Below are 12302 nucleotides of genomic sequence, written 5' to 3' on the forward strand. Positions count from 1 at the left end.
TCAATCCACAATCAAGGCGGGGATAGAAAGGCTATTGAAAGGGAAACAACAGCAGTGTTATTCTGGCCTCAACACTCCAGTTCTGGCACTGGCCTGGGCAGCTTTGCTTCCTACAAGGCCCTATTTTACGTTCTTGTATCTGAGCACGCCTGCAGCCCCATCTGTGGCTCCCCCCGGCCTGTCACAGCTTCTCCACTGAGAAACAGAAGTCGGCATTCGTTCTGAGAGTTAGGGACTCCCCAGCCTCACCTCTAAGGACTGTCCTAAGCCCAACCTCTCAGGAACAACCAAAAGAAAACGAAAACAAACCTCACTAACGTGAAACAGTGCTATCTTTAAACAGAGACAAATCTGGCCCATTGGCCTTTGAGCTAGGGGACAGCAGATATTGAACGCTTCTGCACACAGACGTGGGCTAGGTTTGCAGCACTGATTGGCTGGCCCAGAAGGATGACATCAGACTAAAAGACCAAGATGACAGCTAAGCTTCTGCCCTATTAGCACCCACAGCCTGATGACGACCAGGCACCACACTGAGACTAGGAGTGGGAGTCTGGCCCTCAAGGAATTTTATGACGCTTCCTATAAATTAACTCAGCTGCATTTTTTAAGTTGGCAAGTTTTACATCTTTCTTAAGTCACTGAAGATGGCACTGAAAATCGGATACAAAAGAGCCTACTAAGAAAGATGAAATTATACATGTTGCCCATCCAGGGCCAGGACAGATAAAGGCTAAAAAAGATTAAACTAATAGATTTCAAAAGTATAACCTAGAACAATCTCCAAAATAAATGAAAAACTAAAGTGCCAAACAATATACCTAGAAGGTTACTATTTGTGTACAAAGCAGAACTGTGAGGGTTACTGCTTATCCGTGCAGTGAATGCAGATACCAGAAATGAGTTCCTGGGAGTGGATTGGGGGTGAGGAGGTGTTCCTCCCGGCTCACTGGCCTGTACCTTCTGAAATGAACACCTGTTCCAAAAGGGTGTGGGGGATGGAGGGACACTCACCTTGCTGGTGGCTTACTTGCTTTTACCAAAAGCTCTACAGCACAGAATTAGTTCAAGAGAAAACATCTTACCTCCAAGAACTTTTCTCACAGAATGAAACATGGAGGTAAAAACAGAATCCTTCTTGGGATGTAGTTCTGGGGCCAAAAAGAACAGAGTTAAAAACCGCATGGCTGCCTGGAAACACTGACTATCTCCTGCAAGAGCCGGCAACTCTGACAGTAGTTGAGAGTAAACATTCTGGTAGAAGGCAGTATGGGACAGTGGAATCCTGTCTGTCATCCGGGAAATCTCTGTCCTGTGCCTGGAGTGCTGGCCCACCTCTGCCTCCAAGAGCGTGCTGACCGACGCGATGAAGACGGAGGGAAGGTGCTGGCCCTGGGCCCCCTGTGCCCAGCAGAGCTGCAGCACAGCTCCTGTGTGCAGAATGGCCTTCTGCAGCAGCTCAGACAGCACTGCTGGGGCCTCATGTTGCTGCTTCCGCTCTCTGACAAAAGGCCCCAGAACTTGGCACAACTTGGTTAAAGACACCAGAAGGAGCTGCCGGCCCCAAGGATTCTGATTTTCCACCTGTTTGCCTGCAGTTGCTTCAGTGTACAGTTTGTGGAGGAATCCAGTGATTTTCCCGAAATTGAGCACCAAGCTGAGCTTCATCTGGATAAGCATCTGCATTAGTTGTTCTAAGAATGCCCCTATCACTTGGAGGAATTCCGACCAAGAGGGATCATCTATATTAACAGGAAATCTACTACTGGCTTTGAACAACGAGGTCAACATAATCTCAAAAATATCACTAACATACATAATCTTGAGCACTGAGCGAGCGCTTTTCCCTCTCTGCAGGTAACCAAGAAGCCGGTAGCAAGTCATCAAAAACTTGAGGGTCAGTGAGGAGGAGCAAGAGCTACCCAGCTTGGTGATGGCCACTGACAATAATAGGAGAAAATAATGCACATGATAGGGAGTCAAGAGGCTGTCCAGTTGCAGAGCAGAAATAACTTCCAAAAGTTCCAGGATGCTCTCTAATTGTTCTCCCTCCAGCTGAATGGGGAAGTCACTCTTGACCAAGGACAGTAAGTTTTGGGCAATTTCTCCTTTTGGTTCTACACTTTCAGGTCCGACTTTTGCAAATCTGTTTTCCCAAAGAGCCACCACCATGTGGTCCTTTTCAAAAAGCCAGGGCAGTTGTTGACTGAGAAGACTCGGGTCACTCTGGGCCCCAGAACAAAGGATGCTAGTACATCCTTCAGTTAGGCACATTAAGAAAGCAGAATGAAGAGACTGCATTTCTGGAAAGAGAGGGCTATGAAGGATAGCGCTGGATATCTTCTCAAGTGTGATGCTTGGCTCTTCATCTGCTGAGCCTTCCTGGGCTTTGCTCACTAGTAAAGTTCTTAGCAGCACACTGGCCAGGGATCTCACATCATCTGGACAAAGATAGGATATCAAAATTGTGAGATTCGACACAATCAAGTGCCAGTGAGCTACAGGGTATGTGAGTGCACCCACTGTCCCAGCCTGGCCATCCCAGGAAGCTGCTGCCCCTCGATTCAAGCTTTCTCTGCCAGAACCAAGAATGTAGGCAGCATCACACTTCAAACTGCAGAGGGCTTCTTCAGACTGGCAACTAGTTTGTATTAAAGTCCTTTTCATTTTCTGCAGGTAGAGCTGTTCCAAACAATACCTGCCAAGAGAGTCAAACTGAGCTGTAAATTTTTCTATCTTCTTCCAATGGCATGTTTCAACACCTGGGAGCAACAAAGGGAGGTTTGAGATCTCTACAGCAACATCTGTGAGAGCCCCAGACACAGAGTGATACTGGCTACAGTTTATACTGAGCATGGTGTCAACCTGGGCCCAAGTGTAAGAGAGCAAGAGTGCAGAGTCACTGATCTTCTGTAGCCAGAGCTCAAGCTCTGGGCCCTGGGGGTCCAGGAGGAGGTCCAACAGGGGCCTCACAAGCTCTCGGAGCATCCTCTCCATCATGCACTGCATTCGTCTGATGACGGGCAGAGGGGTGCTGCTGTCCAGGCTCCTCATATTGAACATGATGCAGTGCAGCAATGAGCTCAGGGACAGCGACTTCAAGGCCATGTCAGCATCACCCCGCAAATAAGGTAAGACCAAAGACTGGAACTTCTCCAACACGAGGGACCACGTGTCCAAGATCTGACTCGGAGGCAACTCCAGGAGACACTCACTGAGCACCCTGGAGGGGCCCGAGGTCAGTACGGGCTGCCTCAGCGCCTCAGCAGCTGGACGACAGATCACCCCCAGAATCTCCTCAAACAATCGTGGCACTTGTCGGAGTTTGACATACGTCTGGAAGAGAGTGTGAAGAAGCGCCTCCTGTGCTTTTTTGGTTCGAAAGTCTGTCACTTCTGCATCGATCCAAGCTGACGCCAACAGGTCATCCAGGTCTGGCTCCAAAATCAAATGATTCAGAGACATCAAAGCCTTGAGGCAGCGGAACCAGGCCGGCACAGATGCTTGTGAATGGTTTATCAGTAGCTCAGCCAAACGGCGGTAAAAGTGGAATTGAACCTCTCCGTGCCGGATCCTATCAGCAGCAATGTTGTAGATATTGTTGTTGGCCACTGAGTTGAGCAGCTGTTCTACAACCAGGAGTTCTGTGGTCCAATCTGATGTGGCCAGGGCTTTTAGCTGCTCCTCCTGCCAGTGTGAAATCCTCAAGCAGCCAAACAGCCTGGGGAGTACCTGGAAGCAGAGAAGCTGGTTCCCCTCCCTGAAGTAAGAATCTAAAAAGAGCTTATACAGCAACGCCACTGAGTTGGCTACAACAGCAGCATGAAGGGGCGGTTCACAGTAGCCAGTATCTACCAGCCTGGCAATCACAGCGTCCATGGGAGCTAGAAGATTCTTCATGGCCCCTATCTTCTTGTCCCCTTGCTGCTGGTCCAAGAGCTCTTCTTTGTAGGATGAGAGTAACTCGGGCTGAAAAGCTCCACCTCGAAGCATGGCCTCAATCTGACTCCTTACATCCCGGCTCAGCGCCTGCCGCAGCTGGCCCTGCCCAGCCTGTGCCCACGTGCCCCCCGAGAGTAAGTGCCTCAGGACCAGGCAGGGCTGAAGCAAGTGCCCAGTCACCTCCCCAAAGGCACGTCTTGGGTTGACTTGCTGTTGCTGGATCGAGAGGTAGTGGCCAAGTGCCAGGCGAATGACCTCGAATAACTGGGCCACCTCGGCTCCTTCTGGCTGCCTACAGGCCAACCAGCACAGCTGGCTCAGCAATGCCACTATCAGCTCCTGTCTAGCCGTGTAGATGACAGCAAGGGCAGGAGTCGAGAGGATGCCCTGGCAGCAGCTCAGCACAGCACACGTACTTCTCTGGGATTCCGAAAGAGAGAATTCAGCTATTCTCTCATTTATGATCTGAACATTAAGAAAAAAACTCATTACTGACTATACACATACATAAGAAAAATACAAGAGAATCAATGAACTCACTCTTTGCCCGTATCTTGATGAGAAAGAAATCCCCAGATTATCACATCTAAATGAACTTGACATTTGCTTAATGCACTGAGAAGGCAGAGTACCTGTTTTAAGTCCTTCATTCATGCATCTCCTACCAACATGAATTCAGAAAAGGAATCAGTACCTTTTTAATTCTGCTGTCCCTATTTAAAGAGCTGGGTTTTTGTAAGACTTAAATTCCAAAGATTGCTTTTGCTTACATCCTAAATCTGCAATTCAGCTTTGGCTTTTTAAATAGAAAAACAGTGTAATTGACTATAAAAATATATTTTGGACCATAGGATCACAGCCCAAGGCCACCGTCCATCTTTAGCATCTAAGCTGAATTGCTTAGATGTGCCACTACGAGCTGTGTGACTTTTAACAAGTTACTGAACCTCTTTGTCCCTGGCGCACACTACGTGCTATTGTCACCAACTATTCTCACAGTATTTCAAAACACTCAGTTGTGACAATGAAGTTCATTAATTCTAATCTGAGACTTCAAAATTGCTTTGACTCAAAAAACTTTGAGGAAATTCCTATCCAAATTTTGGCCTTTGGTCTTCCTTGAGGACAATGGAAAAGTGGGGGGATGGGGGGGCAGGGAGCACAAAGTAGTATTACTTGCTGGCGACATTTTCCAATTAAAAAGGTAATCAACAACCACTCTATGAAATAGTTCTAAGCTTTCCTTGAACATTAAACAGAAAGTGTTTCATGCAGCATAGAGCATACCATGTGCATTCAATAAATATCAGTGATCGTTATAATTCTAGTATTACTTCCTTCTCTTTCTCTACCTTGATATTTCCTGCATCTTCAATAATTAACAGGAAATCAACAGAGATGCATGTCACACATACAGGACAACACAGAAAACAGATAGTTACCTTGACTAGGGAAATCTGAAGGTTAATTGTCTTTCCATTCTTGAGCAGATCCTGCAGTTTTTTGCTGTGTAGAATGTTATCTATATAGATCCAAAGCCTTTCAACAATGTCTTCCTTCAGGTCAAGTTTTTTCTTATAAAATGCAATCAGTGACTGTCTTGCCCAATCAAGTAATACCTGAATTTGGAAGAAATATGCTCTAAAAATAAATGAATTTCTTTACCACGAAAGAAAGATACTGGACATTTTAATTAAAAAGACATTCCATGCATAACCAAATCCAATTGCCAGGGAAAAAGCTGTCCTTTAAAACTTACCTTTGGAAATATTATATAAATGTCCTAGTATCTTAAAATGCTTATTATTAAAGAATAAAAAGAAAAAGTAATTTTGTCTTCATGTAGGGCCAATAAAAAGTTTCAAATGAAACTCTAACAGTTTGTTCCAACTTTTCTCGTTAGACTAATTTTCAAAAGTTAGAAGCACAAAAATTGCTCAGAATGGCCACAAAATGAATCACACACAGAAGCAAAAATGCAGAGTCAAAAAACAGAGCTTGTGTCCTGGCTTCCCATGTTACCTGTAAAACCTCTAGGTCTATTTACTTCCTCAGAAGACATAGACAGTCTTCTGCAAAATAATGCACAAGTGCTTTATGAAAAGAAGGGTTGGTCACACATAGTTTCTATTACTGTGACATAGTCCCTTAGTCATAAACAAGAGAAAAGGCAGTGAGGCCTCAGCTCATGATAGCAGAACTCTCAATACCAGTATGCAACTGTCAGATGCTAAAACGGAAAAAGGTTCTCACCATGAGACAGGGTGAGACCTTAATCAAACTGCCACCACCACTTCCCCTTTCATCTCACCCTAGGTAGCACTTGCCAGGTGACTATCAAGCTGCCAAGACGATTCTCAGGTGCAGCCAGGTTTAGGAACCACTGGATGTTAAGAGTGCTCTACATACTGTACCTCATCATCATTTTAATAGATGTCATCCATCTTTGACACATTTTGCACAGTCTTCCTTAATACTAGCATATGGTTTGTGTTAATCCAATTTCATGAGTTCAACATCCTGGGGTCTCTAGTGTTTTACAGTTTTTTTGTTTGTTTGTCTTTGCCAAATAAGCCTGAAAAATGTTAACAAAGAGAAAAGCCTTTCTTGGTTCCTAATCTATTTCTAGAATGGCTTACTACAAATACTAAAGTTTCTCTATTTCCCTGTCAATTTACCAAATTTCAGAGATGTTTAACAAAGCACCAACAAGCAGTTGCTTATGGAGCATCACCTTGGATTTATAAACAAATGGAGCTACCCACAGACTCAGATTCTAATTTCTATACTCAATTCCCAATTTGTTCACTGATGCATATACTTAATTCGAAATATGAGACGTTTCCAAAAATAAAAGAAATGCTGAGACTTCGTAACAGGAAAACTCTGTCAATGAAATATTTAACTCGTGCAGTTTTTTACTGACATTACTTTTAACCTCCAACCTTTCCTTTAATCTTTTCAAATTTTAAATGTCGATATACAATTCATATAAGTGACCATTCTTTTCGGTTGTAAAAATGTAACTTCACATTACACTTACTTGCTCTTTATTCGGAAGAACGCACTGGTGGGAAATCCAAGCAAAGTGAGCTAGTTTTAGTTTATCTTCCCAAGAAGTTGTCTTGCTTTTAAGCTTAAAGGAAATGCCAGAGTAAACAGCAGCCATTGCTACACTTTATCTATAATTTAAAATGGAAAAAGTATATTACGGTCAAACTCAACAGGCACCAAAAAATGAACATCACATATATATTATTACATACATGACATATATTCCTTTTTTATTTTTCTAATTTTATTATGTTAATCACCATACATCATTAGTTTTTGATGTGGTGATCCATGATTCATTGTTTTCGTGTAACACCCAGCGCTCCATGCAGTACGTACCCTCCTTAATACCCATCACCAGGCTAACCCATCCTCCATTCCCCTCCCCTCTAAAACCCTCAGTTTGTTTCTCAGAGTCCACAGTCTCTCATGGTTCATCTCTCCCTCCGATTTCCACCCCCTTCATTTTTCCCTTCCTTCTCCTAACGTCCTCCCTGCTATTCCTTATGTTCCACAAATAAGTGAAACCATATAAGTGACTTTCTCTGCTTGACTTATTTCACTTAGCATAATCTCCTCCAGTCCCATCCATGTTGATGCAAAAGTTGGGTATTCATCCTCTCTGATGGCTGAGTCATATTCCATTGTACCTATGGACCACATCTTCTTTGTCCATTCATCTGCTGAAGGGCATCTTGGCTCTTTCCACAGTTTGGCTATTGCGGACACTGTTGCTATGAACATTGGGGTGCACATGGCCCTTCTTTTCACTACATCTGTGTCTTTGGGGTAAATACCCAGGAGTGCAATTGCTGGGTCATAGGGTAGCTCTATTTTTAATTTTTTGAGGAACCTCCATACTGTTTTCCAAAGTGGCTGAACCAACCTGCATTCCCACCAACAGTGTAAGAGGGTTCCCCTTTCTCTACAACCTCTCCAACATTTGTTGTTTCTTGCCTTCTCAATTTTTGCCATTCTAACTGGTGTAAGGTGGTAATCTCAATGTGGTTTTAATTTGAATTTCCCTGATGGCTAATGATGACGAACATTTTTTCATATGTCTGTTAGCCATTTGTATGTCTCCTTCAGAGAAGTGTCTGTTCATGTCTTCTGTCCATTTTTTGACTTGATTATTTGTTTTTTGGGTGTTGAGTTTGAGAAGTTCTTTATAGATCTTGGATATCAGCCCTTTATCTGTAGTGTCATTTGCAAATATGTTCTCCCGTGGGTTGCCTCCTTGTTTTGTTGACTGTTTCCTTTGCTGTGCAGAAGCTTTTTATCTTGATGAAGTCCCAAAAGTTCATTTTTGCTTTTGTTTCACTAGCTTTTGGAGATGTATCTTGAAAGAAGTTGCTGTGGCCGATGTCAAAGAGGAATAAACCTAATGAAAGAGGTAAAGGATCTATACTCCAGGAACTACAGAACACTCATGAAAGAAATTGAAGACACAAAAAGATGGAAAAACATTCCATGCTCATGGATCGGAAGAATAAACATTGTTAAAATGTCTATGCTACCCAGAGCAATCTATAACTTCAATGCCATCCCGATCAAAATTCCAATGACATTTTTCAAAGTGCTAGAACAATCCTAAAATTTGTATGGAATCAGAAAAGACGCCAAATCGCCAAGGAAATGCTGAAAAAGAAAAATAAAGCTGGGGGCATCACATTGCCCAATTTTAAGCTATATTACAAAGCAGTGATCACCAAGACAGCATGGTACTGGCACAGAAACAGACATACAGACCAATGGAACAGAATAGAGAGCCCAGATATGGACCCTCAACTCTATGGTCAAATAATCTTCGACAAAGCAGGAAAAAATACGCAATGGAAAAAAAGACAGTCTTTTCAATAAATAGTGCTGGGAAAATTGGACAGCCACGTGCAGAAGAATGAAACTTGACCATTCTCTAACACCATACACAAAGATAACTCAAAATGGATGAAAGACCCCAATGTGAGACAGGAATCCATCAAAATCCTAGAGAATATATTCCTTTTTTAAAAGACAATTTTAGTGAATTAAAATACCTTAACATTGGGTATAAATCTATACATAAAATGCTGTAGCCCATGATCACGAAAATATAAATCAAAACCACAATGAGCCCATGATCACGGAAATACAAATCAAAACCACAATGAGTGGTATCACAAAGTGATACCACCTTGCACCGGTCAGAATGCCTAAAATGAACTCAGGACACAACAGATGTTGGCGAGGATGCAGAGGAAGGGGAATCCTCTTACACTGTTGGTAGGAATGCAAATTCTAGAGAAGACTATGGAGGTTCCTCAAAAAGTTAAAAATAGAGTGACCCTATAACCCAATAATTGTACTACTATGTATTTATCCAAAGGTTACAAACATAGTGATTCAAAGGGGCACATGCACCCCAATGTTTATGGCAGCAAAGTCCACAGTACCCAAACTATGGAAAGAGCTCAGATGTCCCACGATAAATGGATAAAGATGTAGTATGTGTGTGTGTGGGTATATACATATATAAACACACACATATACATATATACACATATATGTATACACACACACGCACGCGCGCGCGCACAGGAATATTACTCAGCCATCAAAAAGAATGAAATCTTGCCATTTGCAATGACATGGTTGGAACTACAGGGTATTATGTTAAGCGAAATAAGTCAGTCAGAGAAAGACAAATACCATATGATTTCACTCATGTGGAATTTAAGAAACAAAACAGATGAACACAGGGGAAGGGAAGGAAAAATAAAATAAGATGAAAAGAGAGAGGGAGGCAAACCATAAGAGACTCTTAATCATAGGAAACAAACAGGGTTGCTGGAGGGAAGGAGGATGGGGGGGAAGGGGATAACTGGGTGATGGGCATTAAGGAGGGCACCTGAAGTAATGAGCACTGGGTGTTGAATGCAACTGATGAATCACTAAATTCTACCTCTGAAATGAATAATACAGTATATGTCCACTAAATAGAATTTAAATTAAAAAATTTTTTAATGCTTCAGCCCATGAATTTTCTGGGGGAAATTCAGACAAAAGCAGGCAGAAGGATTATACAGACATACGTAAGAGTATTCCTGCTGTGAGCTGACTGTGCAGGAATAAAACTGGGCAAAAATCCTCAGAGGTGATCGTGAAGGAATACAACTGGGCAAAACCCAGTGTTCAAATTATTTGTGAAAGAAGATTCACACGTGGTTTTAGACTGAAGGTTTCTGCACAAATCGTCTGAAATATACTATGTACTAAGAAAAGCTCCATTAAATAGTTGAGGGGGGTGCCTGGGTGGCTCAGTCGGTTAAGCAGCTGCCTTTGGCTCAGGTCATGATCCCTGGGTGCTGGGATGGAGCCCCCCCCCCCCCCCCCCCCCGCAGGCTGGGTGGGAGCCTGCTTCTCCCTCTCCACCCCCACCCTGCTGCTCTTGCTCTCCCCTCTCTTTCCCTCTCTCTCAAAGAAATAATCTTATAAAAAGTTAGTTGAGAGAGAGAAATAAGCAGTATTTGGAAACAGTAATATTTCACGCAGTAAAATAGAAATAATGTATAAACCCAGCCCCAATAGAAATACTGTTATTTCAGCTGCAACAGTAACTTCCCACTGTAACTATTCATTTACGTATGAGCTTAGGGACATGCACTGCTTCCAGAAAGCCTCTACAAAATACAGTTACACAATTGAAACTGTAAAAATAGAGCACAATAAAATCGCGAATAAAGGAAAGCATGCATACCAACCAGCTATAATTCTACAAACCTGAGGTAAACATAGCTTTGAGTTTACTAAAAGTCATAATAAAAAGGGGAAACATCACTTTAAGCGATTTTCATTATATAAAAGAAAACAAGTCAGTTCCTCAAAAAGGAAAATTTTTCAAAATACTGAAAAAATATCGTATATAAAAACAAAATAGAATACCAAAAAATGATCGCAGTCCCAGGTTTCTAATACACTCTGAAACGAAAAGAATTTGCCAAGGGCTGGATCACTTTCATTTCTTCAATCTAGGGGACCTGAAATCCTACAGACCGACCTTCAGAACTCACCCTCAATAGGTAACTACACAAGGAACGAGCAAACACCGCAAGGACACTAACATTCAGTAGGGCATCCTTCACTCTAGTACAGAGAACAGAGACACTCAGGTGCTGTCAGTTTTCCCATTTTGTCAAAGCGTCCAAGACGTACCCGCTCAACAACTTACTTCTAAATTCAGTATGTCAGAAAACCACCGTACCAGCTACAAAGTACTTAAAAAGTGTTTACAGAACTGGTTACAAAGACGCCCCAGACACCCTCCCGGAGGCTACAACGTCTGTTCCGCTCTCGGGGCCCTCCAGAGGTCTCTGTGAGGAGACTTTAGCCCAGGGCCGAACGCAAACCCCTGCTAGTACTCACGGAAAGGGCGCTTAAGCGCGGCCACACGCGGAATCCTGCGGAGCAGAATGAAACCAAGCAACAAGAATCACAAGAGAGCAACGAGGAGCTACGTGAGAGGCCGCCGAAGGAGCGAGCCCGGTGCGCTCTCCCCAGCGCTTGCTGTCCACGGGAGGGCCCGGGGCCGGACCCGGGGCGGAGGGTCCTCCTCGGTTAAGGAGCTCATCCTTATAACCTGGATAGGGGCCGCGGGAGGGGGCGTAGCGCCTGCCCGGGGGAGCGGGGGGGTTTGCTCACCTCAGGGCCGGCCCCCGGGAAGGGGCTCACCTGGAGGCCGTCCTCAGGTAAAGAGCTCACCTCAGGCCCCGCCCCAAGTAGGGCCGGCGGGCGCGACGGAAGGCAGTCTCCAGGTTAAGGAGCTCACCTGGCGGCCAGCCCCGCTTGGGGACCGCGGGCGGGGACGGAGGACGGTGGCGGCGGCAGGTCCGGGATCCCGGGCTGCCCCACCACGTGAGACCGGCCCCCGCACCCCTTCCGCCCGACGCCGGCGGCGCGGCGGGGCGGGGCGGCGCGCACGCCAGGCATCGCCAGCAGAGCGCCGAGGCGCCTCGCCCATTGGTGGAGACGGTTGCGCGTTGGAGGCCCGAGCGGCCCAGCCCGCGGCCCGCTCCGTGTCAGTCAGTCATGGAGCGGCCGCCCAGAGCCGCCGCTGCGGGGGCGGCAGGGCGCGGGGTGCGGGGGCCCGGCTGAGCCGGCCGTCGGAGCGAGACCCTGCGGCAGAGACGACGGAGGCGGAAGCAACCCGATCCCGGAGGCGGCGGCGGCGGGAGGAGCCGGAGCCGCCTGGGATGTTCAGTGAGTGCGGGGCGCGCGGGTGGGGAGGGTCGAGGGAGGGGGTCGCGAGCCGAGCGCGCGCGGGCGGGCGG

The 12302-nt window shown here is 45.2% G+C and overlaps 2 protein-coding genes across 5 annotated transcripts in view; one reads left to right on the forward strand and one right to left on the reverse strand.

Moving 5' to 3' along the window:
• Positions 1-11927, reverse strand: part of URB2 (URB2 ribosome biogenesis homolog) — a 28163-nt gene extending 16236 nt beyond the window's left edge. Inside the window, exons 1-4 of one of the 4 annotated variants that reach the window (XM_025850790.2) lie at positions 11801-11927; positions 6986-7124; positions 5385-5561; positions 1086-4407 (exon numbers count right to left, since the gene is read on the reverse strand). In XM_025850790.2, coding sequence (XP_025706575.1) covers positions 1086-4407; positions 5385-5561; positions 6986-7111 — 3625 coding nt within the window. In that variant the 5' untranslated portion in view covers positions 7112-7124; positions 11801-11927. Of the gene's footprint in view, positions 1-1085; positions 4408-5384; positions 5562-6985; positions 7125-11673 lie in introns of all 4 variants that reach the window. The other 3 variants (XM_025850791.2, XM_025850789.2, XM_025850787.2) reach the window with 3 other exon arrangements.
• A 103-nt stretch (positions 11928-12030) lies between these two features.
• The window catches only part of TAF5L (TATA-box binding protein associated factor 5 like), a 31198-nt gene continuing 30926 nt past the window's right edge, over positions 12031-12302 (forward strand). The window contains exon 1 of the mRNA XM_025850793.2: positions 12031-12231. The gene's annotated coding sequence lies outside the window, so the exon portion shown is untranslated. The remainder of the gene's footprint in view (positions 12232-12302) is intronic.

Source organism: Callorhinus ursinus, unplaced genomic scaffold (genome assembly GCF_003265705.2).
Source record: "Callorhinus ursinus isolate GAN/ISIS: 27379988/994484 unplaced genomic scaffold, GSC_fseal_2.0 scaffold32, whole genome shotgun sequence".
Classification (NCBI taxonomy): domain Eukaryota; kingdom Metazoa; phylum Chordata; class Mammalia; order Carnivora; family Otariidae; genus Callorhinus; species Callorhinus ursinus.